Source organism: Rhyacophila brunnea, unplaced genomic scaffold, assembly GCF_057557595.1.
Source record: "Rhyacophila brunnea isolate RB1 unplaced genomic scaffold, BYU_Rbru_1.0 scaffold_22, whole genome shotgun sequence".
In the NCBI taxonomy this organism is placed as follows: Eukaryota; Metazoa; Arthropoda; class Insecta; order Trichoptera; family Rhyacophilidae; genus Rhyacophila; species Rhyacophila brunnea.
This window is the reverse complement of record NW_028232882.1, coordinates 22,913,574-22,926,715: the sequence shown is the minus strand read 5'-3', so window position 1 is coordinate 22,926,715 and position 13,142 is coordinate 22,913,574. Positions and strand designations below refer to the sequence as shown.

Here is a 13,142-nt window from a genome sequence, read left to right as displayed (position 1 = left end):
ATGCGAGTCTTTCACTAATAAAATTATGTAATTTATTTGGAACTTCAAAGAAGAAAATTTTACTAATGGCAACACCGATATTGTAGACGTCAAAATAAAGTTACTTATATTATTATCTATGTTAATAAGCTAGGTTACTGGATTAGAAGTATAAATATTATAACAAATTCGTTAGAAAATGAATGACAATGACGGAGAAAATAGTCATCGAATACGAAAGAAAAGTTTATCTCGCAAATGTGACATAACTTTTGGAACATCAATGGGTAATTTGGAGGCTGAATTAATTTATAAAAAGTTTGCTTTCGCTGATCCCTCCAAATTGAAGAATGATATTTGTCGAACATGCCTATTGCATCCCAGCGATATGATTCTTTTGACAGCGAAAGAGTATATTGGTGGAGCATCTAGACTTATTCTTGATATTTTGAAGTCATTATCCAAGGTACAACACTGTTTACAATATGTACTGAGTTAGAACCCGCTTCAGAAACCATATTACTGAGATATCATTATAAAATATACATTTTAGAATAACACCATGGTCCGTCTGCTTTCAAAGGCTGTACAATTCATGAACTGCATGATGTACACAACATAATAAATAGGTGGTTGTTTGCAGTTCCTACCGATTGACTGCAGATACGTTTGTGTACAGCGGAATAACAAAACGTCATAATCTGAAATATTAAATGATGTATTGAGGTTCTCCTTTGCATCAATTTCTATAGTTTTACAATGCAATGTTGTGAAATCAAAAATGAATATTTTTTTGCTCTACAATTCTTGACAGTTTACGCCCCCTACAAAGCGTCTTTAAATTTCCATTGGTGTATTCTAGCCATCTCAGTATAGGGTGTTTAACTCTTTTGTGACCGTCAGAAAATGCTTACATAAACCGTTAATTAAAAATTGTATAACTTTTTAACTTACCAATATATTATCTCAATCAAATATTTAGAAAATATTTAAAATACATAAGTAAATACATCAAATAAAATTACATTCCAATGTTTATCATTCTACGATTAAGTCTATTGAATAAATTTGTGATTTAAATCAAAATATTTAAAAATGTTTTTATCCACTCTAGAACGAGGCTATGTATTGGTTTGAAAGTCGGCAAACCTCTGTTTTTTCCTTTTATTTAAATTTATTTTGATTCTGATCCTGTAAGTATTTTTCCATCATATTATGTAGATTCATGAAATATCAAATCCAGACTATCCATTTTATTTCCTCACTTATGACAGTCTTTTTGGTTACCAGAGAATGTGGTGATGCACACCTGTACATTTTATGGCAAAGTCTTTCAATATCTTTAGATGCCACTGTGGCGTATGTGGTTTGTACTGTTAGATAACACAGGATGTCACATTGGCGGGAGCAGTATGTATGTATGTTGACTATGTATTTTTTTAGATTTCAGAAAATGATCGAATGCCTGTTGGTATATGTACTCAGTGCCTTGAAAATGCTAAACTTGCATTTTGCTTTAAAGAACAGTGTCAGAAAGCGGATTCTGTTTTAACAGAATATTTTGAAATGGTGAGAACCCCTTCATCTTCACTTAAAGTGTATTCACAGTGACGTCCGTAGACAAAATACCACACCTAGGCAGCGCCAAAATGCCGCCCCATTTTTATATCATCCTATCATGACTCCAATATTTAAGAAATGTGTTGTATGGATACATTACTTACTAACAAAATATATACCACTAAAATATACAAAATTAATTTTAGATATAAAAAATGACTAAATATAATATAGGTAATTACGTTAGACACTTACCCAAATCACCAGAAGTCTCAGGTTCTATTTGGTGGATATTTCTGATACATTTGGTTTGTGCCATTTAGCAATACACAGATTTATTATTTTCACAATATTTTACAATGCTATTATTGTGCATAATACATGTAAACAAAATAATTTTAGCTATTTCTATATATACCAAATGATTCTCTTTGGTTTGCCGCCCTTCGAGTAACTGCCGCCCCCAAGTGATGCTCTATCTGCCTACCCCCACGGGACGTCACTGTGTATTCATGTCTGTAAACATATCAAAGATTTCGAAAAACCTTCTTCTATAGAGGTGGAGCCTAAATATATGAAATTGAAGCAAGAAAAAAGACTTGATCCACTAATTAAAGTTAGCTACAGCATTGCAGGTCTGCACTATTTACGTCGGGTCTTAACAGCCTACCTCCACCCTTTGCCATTAGTTGATCATAATATAAGAACCACGAATAGCAATGTCATTTTCGAAGAAAATGCCTCAATATGGTATCATTATTGTATTGACTTGAAAATTTTGACACTGGCATCATAGCAAAACAAAAATATCGACTCCTGTTGAATAAAAACAAAAGTATCGATTTTTTGGCACCTTGAAATTAACTGTATAGGTATAATGAATTATTGTCTCTTCAAACATTTCAGATCAGAACGAAAAATTCATCAAATATTACACATCAACCTGAATATGTCGAAAGCGAATTCATGATTACTAATGTGAATGATATAGCAGATTTGAAGAAACCTCGCGAAGAGTCCATATTTGGTGACGAATTTAATGATTCAAAAAATGTTGTAGCCTTTCGAAGTACTTCTGACGATGATGAGAACACTTGTGTAGATTATTTCAAAGCGGAAGTATTTGATGTTGAGAAAATAAAAAAAGAAGAAAAAGCTCATAATATTAACACACGACACGTATACGCGGATAGAAAACGTATGTATTAATTAAGTATTCAAAGATGTTGAAAAAAACTTTTATTTTATATCATATGAAATTAAAGCGGAAAAAAATAGTTATTAATTAAATCAATATTGCTGGATTCATTTGTAGTACTGTAGATGACGATTAGTTATGGTGAATGTGCATAGTGTCTGAAGATTCCGAAAGATGAAACCCTAGTTGCTTAAACGATTCAAATAGAAAAGTATCAAACTTAAATCGGTTTTAATTCAAATTCTTATTCCATCAAGTACCTTTAGCCTATACCAATTTAATTTTACTAAAACGATTCTGAAATCTCCATCAAGTATTGTAGTACCTACGTCCGGGTCTTTTCAAAAGTTTCCGTATTAAAAATTCTTTATAATTCCTTAGTTCGAAGCAGGCTTGACAGTGAGTCTATTGTTTAGGCACCGTATCAGTTGAAGTACGGCCTTATGGTTGAGAGGGTTCAGAAGCAATTATTATTGAGACTCCTTTACCCAAGACTGTACGGATACTATCCGTGGCTTTATTCAACTGACTTTCTTTTAGATATCCTCACTGTAGAGATCTATATTTGGCGATGTAATTTTTCCGACTTATACTTGGTATAATTGCGAACACTGTCATTCTATGTAGTGTTAGCCTCGTTTGAACCTGATATCTACCTTAGATATCGGGGACATCAGTTGTTTTTTCTCCCAAGATGCAAAATTAACGTGCCATTGGTAATGCCAATTGGGCAGGCATTAACTATATTCAACCAAATCTTTTTGGATACTTCTATAAATAGGGTCATATTTAAAATAATTTTCATATTTACTGTTTATACTCTTTTTATACTGTTCATCAAATACTGCTTCTATTTCTTTGTTTTTATGTTGTGTGTGAACGAATTTGTAATTTGTAAAGCTACTAATTATGTAAATAAATAAATTTCAATTTGTACGAAAACTACAAAAATTCTACACCGTGTCGGCTCTTCAACGGGTACAGGGTGTCACATCAGAATTTAGCGAAGGCAATACTATTTTCCTCATTGAAATTGAATATTACTGGGCATGCATTGCATGTATAATATTGTCGTTTTCATTTGCAGACAATCCATGTGCAGTATGCAATAAGAAAGTACGTAATATGCAACAGCATATGAAAAGACACAATGGACGTACGCACACCTGCGAAGAGTGTGGCAAATCTTACCCGAACAGGTGTGATCTCAGAAATCATCTCAAGATCCACTCTGCTGATCGTCCGTATAAATGCGATGATTGCCCGAAAGGTATGATTATGTTTTTAATTTTTTTAGTTTCTCTCCATTTATCGGAAGTTGGGGGGGGGCAAAGGCTTTGAAGAAGACCTATAAACCTTCTTGCAATATATATATTTAAAAAAAAGTTTAATGTTTAAATTTTTTTTTTCGACCATTTCCGATCCTAATAAGATCATACGGGCCTCCACGGAGTGGAGGTTTGTATTAACAAATTTTAGTTTTTACGAGAAATGGATGTCAGCCACTTGCTCAACCATTAGGTCCATACTCTGACTCATACGCAAATTGAAAAACAATATGACAATGTGTACTTGCCAGACCCAGGATTCGAATCTGGGACCCACATAATTTTAGATATTTTGTAGATAAACGAATATCATTTTACTATTATCCACATTGGTTTGGATTAGGCAGGGTTTAATTGAATTTTAAGCAGTAATAAATACTATGTACACACTTGAAACTTAGTTCAATGAAAACAAATACGTTTGACTGACAAAGTTTAGTATGCTCTATTGATGTCGGATCTTAACAGCCTACAACTCGCCCCTCGCCACTGATTGACAGTTATATTCTAGAAACACTTTGCTTATTGATTTTAAACGTATGTTTTTATTAATTCTGCAGAGTTTACACAGAAGTACAAATTGAAGCAACACATGCTCGGCCACGAAGGCAAAAAGGCATTCATGTGCGAGCTATGTGGGAAAGGGTAAGTTTAAAATACACTTTACGTTTGTATTAACGACGTTGAAGCAAAACTTCTCTACTAGAACACGTTATAACGCCAAAGTTATTTATTTATTTGAAAACAAAACATTTGAATATGAAGAGAACTGGTTATAATTAAAGATTAATCTTAGATGAGAGAAGAAAAAAAATTATGTCAAACAATAAAATACAAATGTCAATGTCTCCAGGGAACACATTGACTAGTCTCACGGCCCTCGCTAATGCTGTCTGATAAGCTTTACATTAAAAAAATTCTCACATAGTTAGTACTGTTAGAATGAAATGGGTCGAGGGGGTAAGATGAAGACTGGATGGGGAGTTGATTGAAGTGGGGTTTATTGCACGGTAAATAGATACAACGGTAGACTGACAGGTGCTAGGTTCAAAGAGCAGGGTACACCCTGGGAGGATCGGCTCCGCCCGGGGCATGGCGATAGGGTGTACTGTTACTGAGATGCTGAGATGAACTAAGAGAGACCATCAACTATGACTCGCCATCTATGTACATGAATACAGGTAAATTACAATAGTCATTGTTGATGTTATTTCCAACTTGGAAATCTGCTGACCAACGTATTGTTGCCATTTAGAAACATTTTGATGACCAAACATGAGATAGCCGATTGCTATTGAGGCATGTCATTGCCTGCAGAAAGCGCTGATGCTAGATGAAGCAATTGATAGTTAAATGACTTGTTGATTCTACGTTATCGAAATTCATGCTGACCAGGCATAAGGTTATTGACCGCTATAGTATGTATTCATTCATAAATTAAGATATATATATATTCTTTTTTTTACACTTCAATAGGCTATGAGGCCCAAATAGTACATAGTATATTTAGTAATAGTAGAAGAGAAACACCTAGGCATTGAGAAAATCAGATAAATATATTGTGACCTCACTGAGAATCGAACTCGTGGCCCCCGGATGAAAGGTCAGCGCCTTACGCACCGGACTACGGGGGTAATTAATGATAGCTTAACACTAAAGCACACCCCCCATAAATGCGATGGATGTCCCATTCATTCACTTAAATGCTATATTTCTGAGGTTGTTCCAAATTATGTATCTATGCTCAATAAAGAATGTTGTATTAATACTATCGACTGAAGGTACTTGATGGAATTTGAATTTAAATTCTAATGGATTCAAGCTCTGTACTATTTCATTTAAGTAATTTTTTGCGACCCGGGTTTCACCTTTCGGCATCTTCAGGCGCCGTGTACACTCACCAAAGGTAAACACACTTGTGACTACACAACAAACAACACGAAAACACACATGAGACTATATTATGGTCTATGTTATTGATACAAAATTTATATATGTATGTATGAGAATGTATGGATGAGGATTTAGGTATGTATAAGTGTATATTAGGTGAGTTTATATATATTATATTAGATGAGTTTATATGTATTTTTTAAAAATATGTTATAAAAAAAGTAGGTACCATGTAAGAGTATTATTAAAGACTAATATCTCATGAGTTAACCCCATTAATTATTTTTCTTAGAATTGACGATTTTCACCTCTTGAATGTAGTATTTTTATTGTTCAAAAGAATAATGATCTATTATTATGTTTTGACGATTTATTATAATATGCTATCTAGGGTATTGTTATTAATAAGATAGGGTTTTTACTAATTAGGTTTTTTCCTGACACTTCAACTATTCATAAGTTGTTTATTGTATTTTTTTGTAACCTTTGACTTGATAGGTAGGTAATGGAGTTTTTACCTACTTTATTATATTGATTTATTATATAAGCCAGAGTAAAGAGAGTTCGTTGTCAGTGTGTGTTTACCTTTGGTGAGTGTACACGGCGCCTGAAGGTGCCGAAAGGCGAAACCCGGGTCGCAAAAAACGACTTAAATGGAATAGTACAGAGCTTGAATTCATTAGAATTTAAAGAATGTTGTGTTCTTAAATCTTGCACATCATTAATTGAATAAAAAATAATTTAATAAAAATATAAATAATTGCTGTTAGTTTCAATCGGCGTAAAGAATTGGCGTCCCATGACCGCGTTCACACGGGCCTGCGCTCCTCTCATTGCTCCATCTGCAGCAGTAGCTTTGTGGGCTCTTACACGTTGGCTAGGCACATGCGAACCCATACGGGTGAGAAGAAATACACATGCGACACATGCTCAAAGTCCTTCGCCGCCAAGCAAGCCCTCAAGGTCCACCTGAGACTCCACACTGGCGAGAAACCCTACACTTGTCCCGAAGAAGGCTGCGACAGGAGTTTTTCTACCGCGTACAGTCTCCAGATACATCGGCCGGTGCACACCAATGTCAAGTGAGCATGATTTTTGTCAGAGTATAATATATATAAAGATCTTGAAGAAAAACCATCTTACCAGTAGCGAATCTATGACTCAATCTATTATTAGAGAATTCACTTACATATTAATGGAACTTGTTACTTGATACTACTTTTAATTTGATAAAAACAACGACTGCTATTTTAATAATATTTGTGACAGCTACAGAACAGATTAACAAGACAGAAATAATATATAAGCCAAGACCAAGTTTTTGAAGCTGGACTCAGTTTATACTTTATGATCGTTAGGTCATAAATTGCAAGCAACACAAATGGCACCAATTCTCCTTAAATATTACCAATATTGAATGAGTGTTTTGTTTACGTGACAAACTTTAATGCATATTATGATACAGACATAACTATTGAAAATAACATTCTTTAACACGTCTTGTTTGAATTTATCTCATATTACTACAGATTCGGGATTTAAAACTTGTTACAGCTACACCGAACCAGGTGACAATATTATATTTTGAACATCTATTTTCGTTGATGAATTTTATAATATTGAAAATAAGAAATCATGTTTGTAATGACTTGACTGCAGCTTTCAACTGTTTCAAAAGTCTATAATACATTCAAATTACAAAATCATCGCAAGGCTTTTTAAATTCTGCTTGCACAAAGATGCTTGAAAGGATTTTATACTATTAAAAACTGCGAAACTAATAAAATTGTCACTGGCGACCCGGCTGTGACATTTTTAGTCACAAGTTCAGTTTGTATTGATTTTTTGTTCGTTCTTTTTTAAGGCCATATAGTTGCAATGATTGTGGCAAGCCATTCGCTCGCGTTGGAGACCTTCGTAAACACGAAGCAACACACATACGAAAGGACCTTGCAGATGCCCAACCTCCGGCAGCTAAGGTCGAGAAACACATTCTTTGCCCGCACTGTGGTAAGTTCATTACAGTTCGTATTAAAATAAAGAAAGTGAAATAGACCACATCCCAAGGGTTGTGTATTTATGTGTTTGAAAGAACGGACTGGTGGAACAAGGAAGGATGATTTGAAGGGTACATGGGCAAAACAAGAAATGTCACAAAACCAAAAGTTGTCATAACTAACAATAAAATTTTTGAACACATTGGACATTCCTAATTTTTGTATTGATGAAAAAAGAACTATTTTTTTGTATCTTTCGCACAATACTTCATCTATATCGGACATTTTAATGCACAAAAATAACTCGACACACTTCGAAAATACACAATACAAAATACCAAGGGCCAACTGGTAAAAACATAACATAAAAGTTGACGTTTGACATTGTTACATTTCATTACACATCATGGGACCTTCCCATTTTTGAACCTGTACAATTCGTTATTTTCGGACTATGATTTGTTTTACAATTTTTGTAGATAAAAATACACGTAGTAATGTAAGTGTTACCATACTTAAGTCATTTTTCAATTTTGTGTGACATTTCTTGTTTTGCAACTGTACCCTTTGTTTGAACAATTTTACTTTATTCTCAGTTATGATTAAACAATGCAGAATTACAATTAGGCTTCTAAATATAGTAATGAGATTTTAAATGAATACTTTGCACCTTTCGAACTTTCTACAGGCAGTTATCGACTTTTGTACATAATTGGTTCCTGAAAATGTGTATGAATGTTGAATATAGGAAAGTAGAACAAATAACAATGTAAAAAAAACATCAAAAGGGGAATTTTAAAATATTTATTTATCAATGGGACCAGAAACCATGGGTATAATAATGCTAACGAGGCATATTAGCACTCTGGTGTGTTCTTTATAAACTTGCCAAGAGAGGGTAGCGATTTCATGGAAATATACAGTTTTTATATTATTGACAAAAATCTAAATTTCAAGAAATGTACGAAAGTAGACGACCGCCTGTATCTAAAAATAATAATGATAATGAAAAATACATGGCCATCTAACGTTTGCGAAATGTAATTCTTACTAAAATTGCCAATCTTGTCGGTTATAATAAATATATTATAATAAAAGCTTTTACTATTTAGGCATAGATGGTAGTATTTTTTTATTTTTTAAGCTCATTTTTGGCCCCACAATCAATCAAGGATTTTGGCCATCTCTATTTTTTTACGAGAGATAAATTGGTTGTGCCCCATTTTCTCGACCTATTAGGCCCGTGCTCTGGATTCAAGTATGTGAATTTGTCAGACATGGGATTCAATCCTGTTATCGCTCCATGGGTTTAGAGACTAAAGTTTTGCTATCCCCGCAGGCATTCTGGATGGTAGAGTAAAGTGAAATAATTAAAAAATCAAAATGAATGCATATTGGCTGATATGTTATGGTCCAAGACGTTGAAGAAAAACTTCTCTACTAGACAGAGCCTAAGTGAACTTGAAAAAAAGGACTCATGCAATACTGTGTAAATTACCTGCAATTCATTATAAATTGCAGGTTCATTTCGTCGGTCACTATTAAAAAAGTCGGATCTGCAAAATGCTATTTTTCATTATGAGCAATCAAAGATGTTTCATCAAATATCCTTTGTGACCTATTGCTTGCCATAATGAATAAAAATACGGGTTATAGAAACTTTTCTAAACATTTATAAAAACATCCGTCTGTCCGGTGCACATAGCAGCAACTGTCAGATCCGACGCATCTTGCTCACCCACGCCCAGCCAACAATGTCGGTTGGTAAGAATCGACATTGTTATTCGGACACTCTCGGTAGATCCGTCATTTTTAACTTGAGTATCTCGAAATTTTTCAAATAAACAAAAAAAACTGTGATTGTGGTATAAATGTTTAAATAACTTTTACGTAATAATCCGAAAATGACAAAATTTCAGATCCGACTTTTTTAATAGGGACCGACGATTTGTAACAATCTTCACTATTTTCATACGCAATTAAAAAAAATTAAATTCACAAAAATAATATATTCCATACTTTATATAATGTCTTATATTATTATGTACCTGTATATTTTTTAGGTAAATCTTTTGTAAGAAAAGCGGATCTGAAGCGTCACATATTGACTCACACCCAAGAGAAACCTTTCAAGTGCCCGGAGTGTGACAGGGGATTCAACCAACGGTTTGGACTGACGCAGCACATGAGATGTCATACAGGTGGGTCTATTTACACATTTCAACAACCATAATATACTTAGTATGTATTCAACAAAAGTTTTCGACAATGTTCTGATGGGATTAAAGTAAATGGAGTCCTTTTCAATAACAATAACTTGCGGTATACGGACTATACTTCTTCTTCTTCTTCTTTGCCCATATCCGCCCCTTAACTGGAGCATATGGACACCACGCGGCGCCTCCAAGAATCCCTGTCGCTCGCCAGTCTTCTTGCTTCGTTCCAGGTCAAACCAGCATCCCGTAGCTCCGCCGTATACACTCTGTAGATTGTATTTAGCGGCCTTCCAGGACGCCGGAATCCGGTCGGCTTGAAGAACAGGCAAGCCAGGTTAAAGTTCTCTTCTGGCATCCGCAGCACGTGGCCGAGCCAGGTCCAACGTCGCCTCTTCACTTTCAGCGTGATGAGAGGCTGCTTGGTACGTTCTCTTATCTCCTCGTTGCTCCTAAAGTCATACCACCGCACACCCAGTATTCGTCGCAAACATCTGTTTTCGAAGCTCAGTATACGGTTGCTCTGAGCCTTCGTAAGGTGCCATGATTCGCTACCGTAAAGCAGCACCGTCAGAATGCAAGCGTCGAATAGGCGGCATTTGGTTTTGACCGAGTACAATCGTGAGTCCCAGACATTTCGCATCGAGTTGAATGTTGCTCCAGCCATTCCCATTCGGATAGCGAGCTCTTTCTGCAAAATGCCATCTCCCGTGATGTGTACCCCCAGGTACTTGAAGCTGTCGACGCTCTCGATGCTCTGTCCATCGCTAATCAGAGGGAAATCTGGATCAGGACAGGTGCTATTGCACAAGACGTTGGTTTTCTTCGCGTTGATTTTCAAACCAACGCGAGAGGAGTTGTTATGCAACCTGTCGATTGTCTCTTGAATGCCCTCGATTGAGTTGTCGAATAGGACAGCATCATCGGCGTATTCCAGGTCGCATAGCTTCACCGTGGGGGTAACAGGTATGCCTCGGTCGGGTGGTATTGACTTCCGTAGTATGAAGTCAAAGAGAATGATAAAGAGAAACGGTGCAAGGACACAACCCTGTCTGACTCCGGTCGTGACCCCGAACCATTCCGTGACAGTGTCTCCAATTCTGACACAGCATTCGCTATTCTCGTGCAGGCTTTTGATTATGGCAATGATCTTGGGAGGGATCCCGTATGCTCCCAGTATCATCCAGAGGGAGGGGCGGTGCGGACTGTCGAAAGCCTTCTCATAATCCACAAAACAGCAGGCCATCGGACTGTTCAACTCATGGCTCTGCTGGAGAAGACATCGAAGGTTGTGGATTTGGTCTGCACACGCTCGACCAGGTAGAAACCCGGCTTGGTTTTTCCTGAGGACGTGCATTATTGGGTCCCTTATTCTCATCAAAATGATGTTTGCCAAAATCTTTCCCGGAACACTGAGTAGCGTAATGCCTCGGTAATTGTCGCAGCTTAGAGGGTCACCTTTTTTAAGAAGTGTGATGATTTCACCGTTCACCCAGTCCCTTGGGCAGCGCTCTTCTTCCCACACCTTTGTCATCAGATGAAACATAGGGTGCAGGATTGCGCTCAAGCTGTACTTGAGGAATTCAGGATGAATCCCGTCTCCGCCCGGTGCCTTTCCGTTCTTGAGCCTTTTCACAGCCGATTTTATCTCGGTGTGCGTGGGCGGGCAATCGGAAATGTCGGTCGCTCGGGGAATGTCCAAAAGTAAAGCTTCCGCAGATATGTCAAAGGGATCCAAGGGGGGTGGGCGGTTCAGCACTCCGCAGAAATGATTCTTCCGGGCAATGCAGCGTACGCTGTAGCTAACAGCAGGGGGCGAAGGGCGAGTGACCGGCGCCATAAAACTGGCCTTCTGGCTAAGGGAAGGAAATCCCCGACAGAAAAACCTGGTCGAGCCGACCTTCAGGGCCCTCGTGGCTCAGGCCTCGGGAGCGCTGGGCTAATCACCTTGCCTCCTTAAACGAAACAGATTAACAAAACACCTACACAGCAGCCACGGACTATACTAGCGGTCGGAAACCCAAATGCATTGGTGTGCCACAAAACAGGTAATTCAAAGTACTGGACACTCAGCGTGCCACTGAAATAAAACTAGTAAATCTATTGTAAGACAATTTTATTTGATTATAATAATACACGCTACATAAAAACATCATTTAAATTACAATATTTAAACATTAGTGACTCCCTTGAGGTTCAATTTTGGATGCTAACACCTCAATATTTGGTTCATAGTTTAAAGTTTTAAATTTTATGCACATTGCTGTATTTTCTTCAGTTAAACGATTTCGATACGGGAATATAATATAATTCATAATTGAGAATGTTTGCTCACAATAGTACGTTCCACCGAAAATTTTAATAAAACGTCATTTTCGAGGGGTGCCACCAAAAATCCTTTCGCGTGCCACCTAGTGGCATCCGTCACATAGGTTGCCGGGCGCTGGACTGTACAGTACCCATTGTAGACAGTTGAGAAGGTTTGCAAATACTCATAAATGAGACATGAATATATTTTTTTTATCTTCGATCCTAATTAGATCATCTCCTCAAAGTGGAGGATGTAAGCCACTTACTGAACCTATTAGGTCCAGTCTCTGTCCAAACACATTGAAAAACATGTGATTTTGCCATACCCGGTTTTGGACCTGGGAACCACGACATTCTAACCCCGACGCGTAATGTGTGCATTACAAAGAGTGACCATGGAAAGAGCACATTCTTCAGGAATATATATTGTTATACTTATGTAAATAAGTGAGCTTATGCGTTTACATTTACACTTTTCCATTCTGAGTATCTATACCATGCATATGGCCATTAGGTTGCACTCTGGATCACTCCGGGCACTAAACAGAGATTATCAATATAATTTTTTATCGTAAATATTTCACTATAATAATGCCAACATAAATTATACTGATGGTTTTATAAATGCGTTTAAAAATTAATAAATGTAAAAAATCTTAACACC

The 13,142-nt window shown here is 36.5% G+C and overlaps 1 protein-coding gene across 1 annotated transcript in view; it reads left to right on the top strand.

Moving 5' to 3' along the window:
* Positions 1-73: 73 nt before the first annotated feature.
* Positions 74-13,142, top strand: part of LOC147070225 (uncharacterized) — a 40,556-nt gene continuing 27,487 nt past the window's right edge. The window contains exons 1-8 of the mRNA XM_085949701.1: positions 74-445; positions 1,423-1,548; positions 2,446-2,737; positions 3,825-4,007; positions 4,626-4,710; positions 6,729-7,040; positions 7,823-7,968; positions 10,019-10,156. Of these exons, the coding sequence (XP_085805827.1) occupies positions 179-445; positions 1,423-1,548; positions 2,446-2,737; positions 3,825-4,007; positions 4,626-4,710; positions 6,729-7,040; positions 7,823-7,968; positions 10,019-10,156 (1,549 nt within the window). The 5' untranslated portion in view covers positions 74-178. The remainder of the gene's footprint in view (positions 446-1,422; positions 1,549-2,445; positions 2,738-3,824; positions 4,008-4,625; positions 4,711-6,728; positions 7,041-7,822; positions 7,969-10,018; positions 10,157-13,142) is intronic.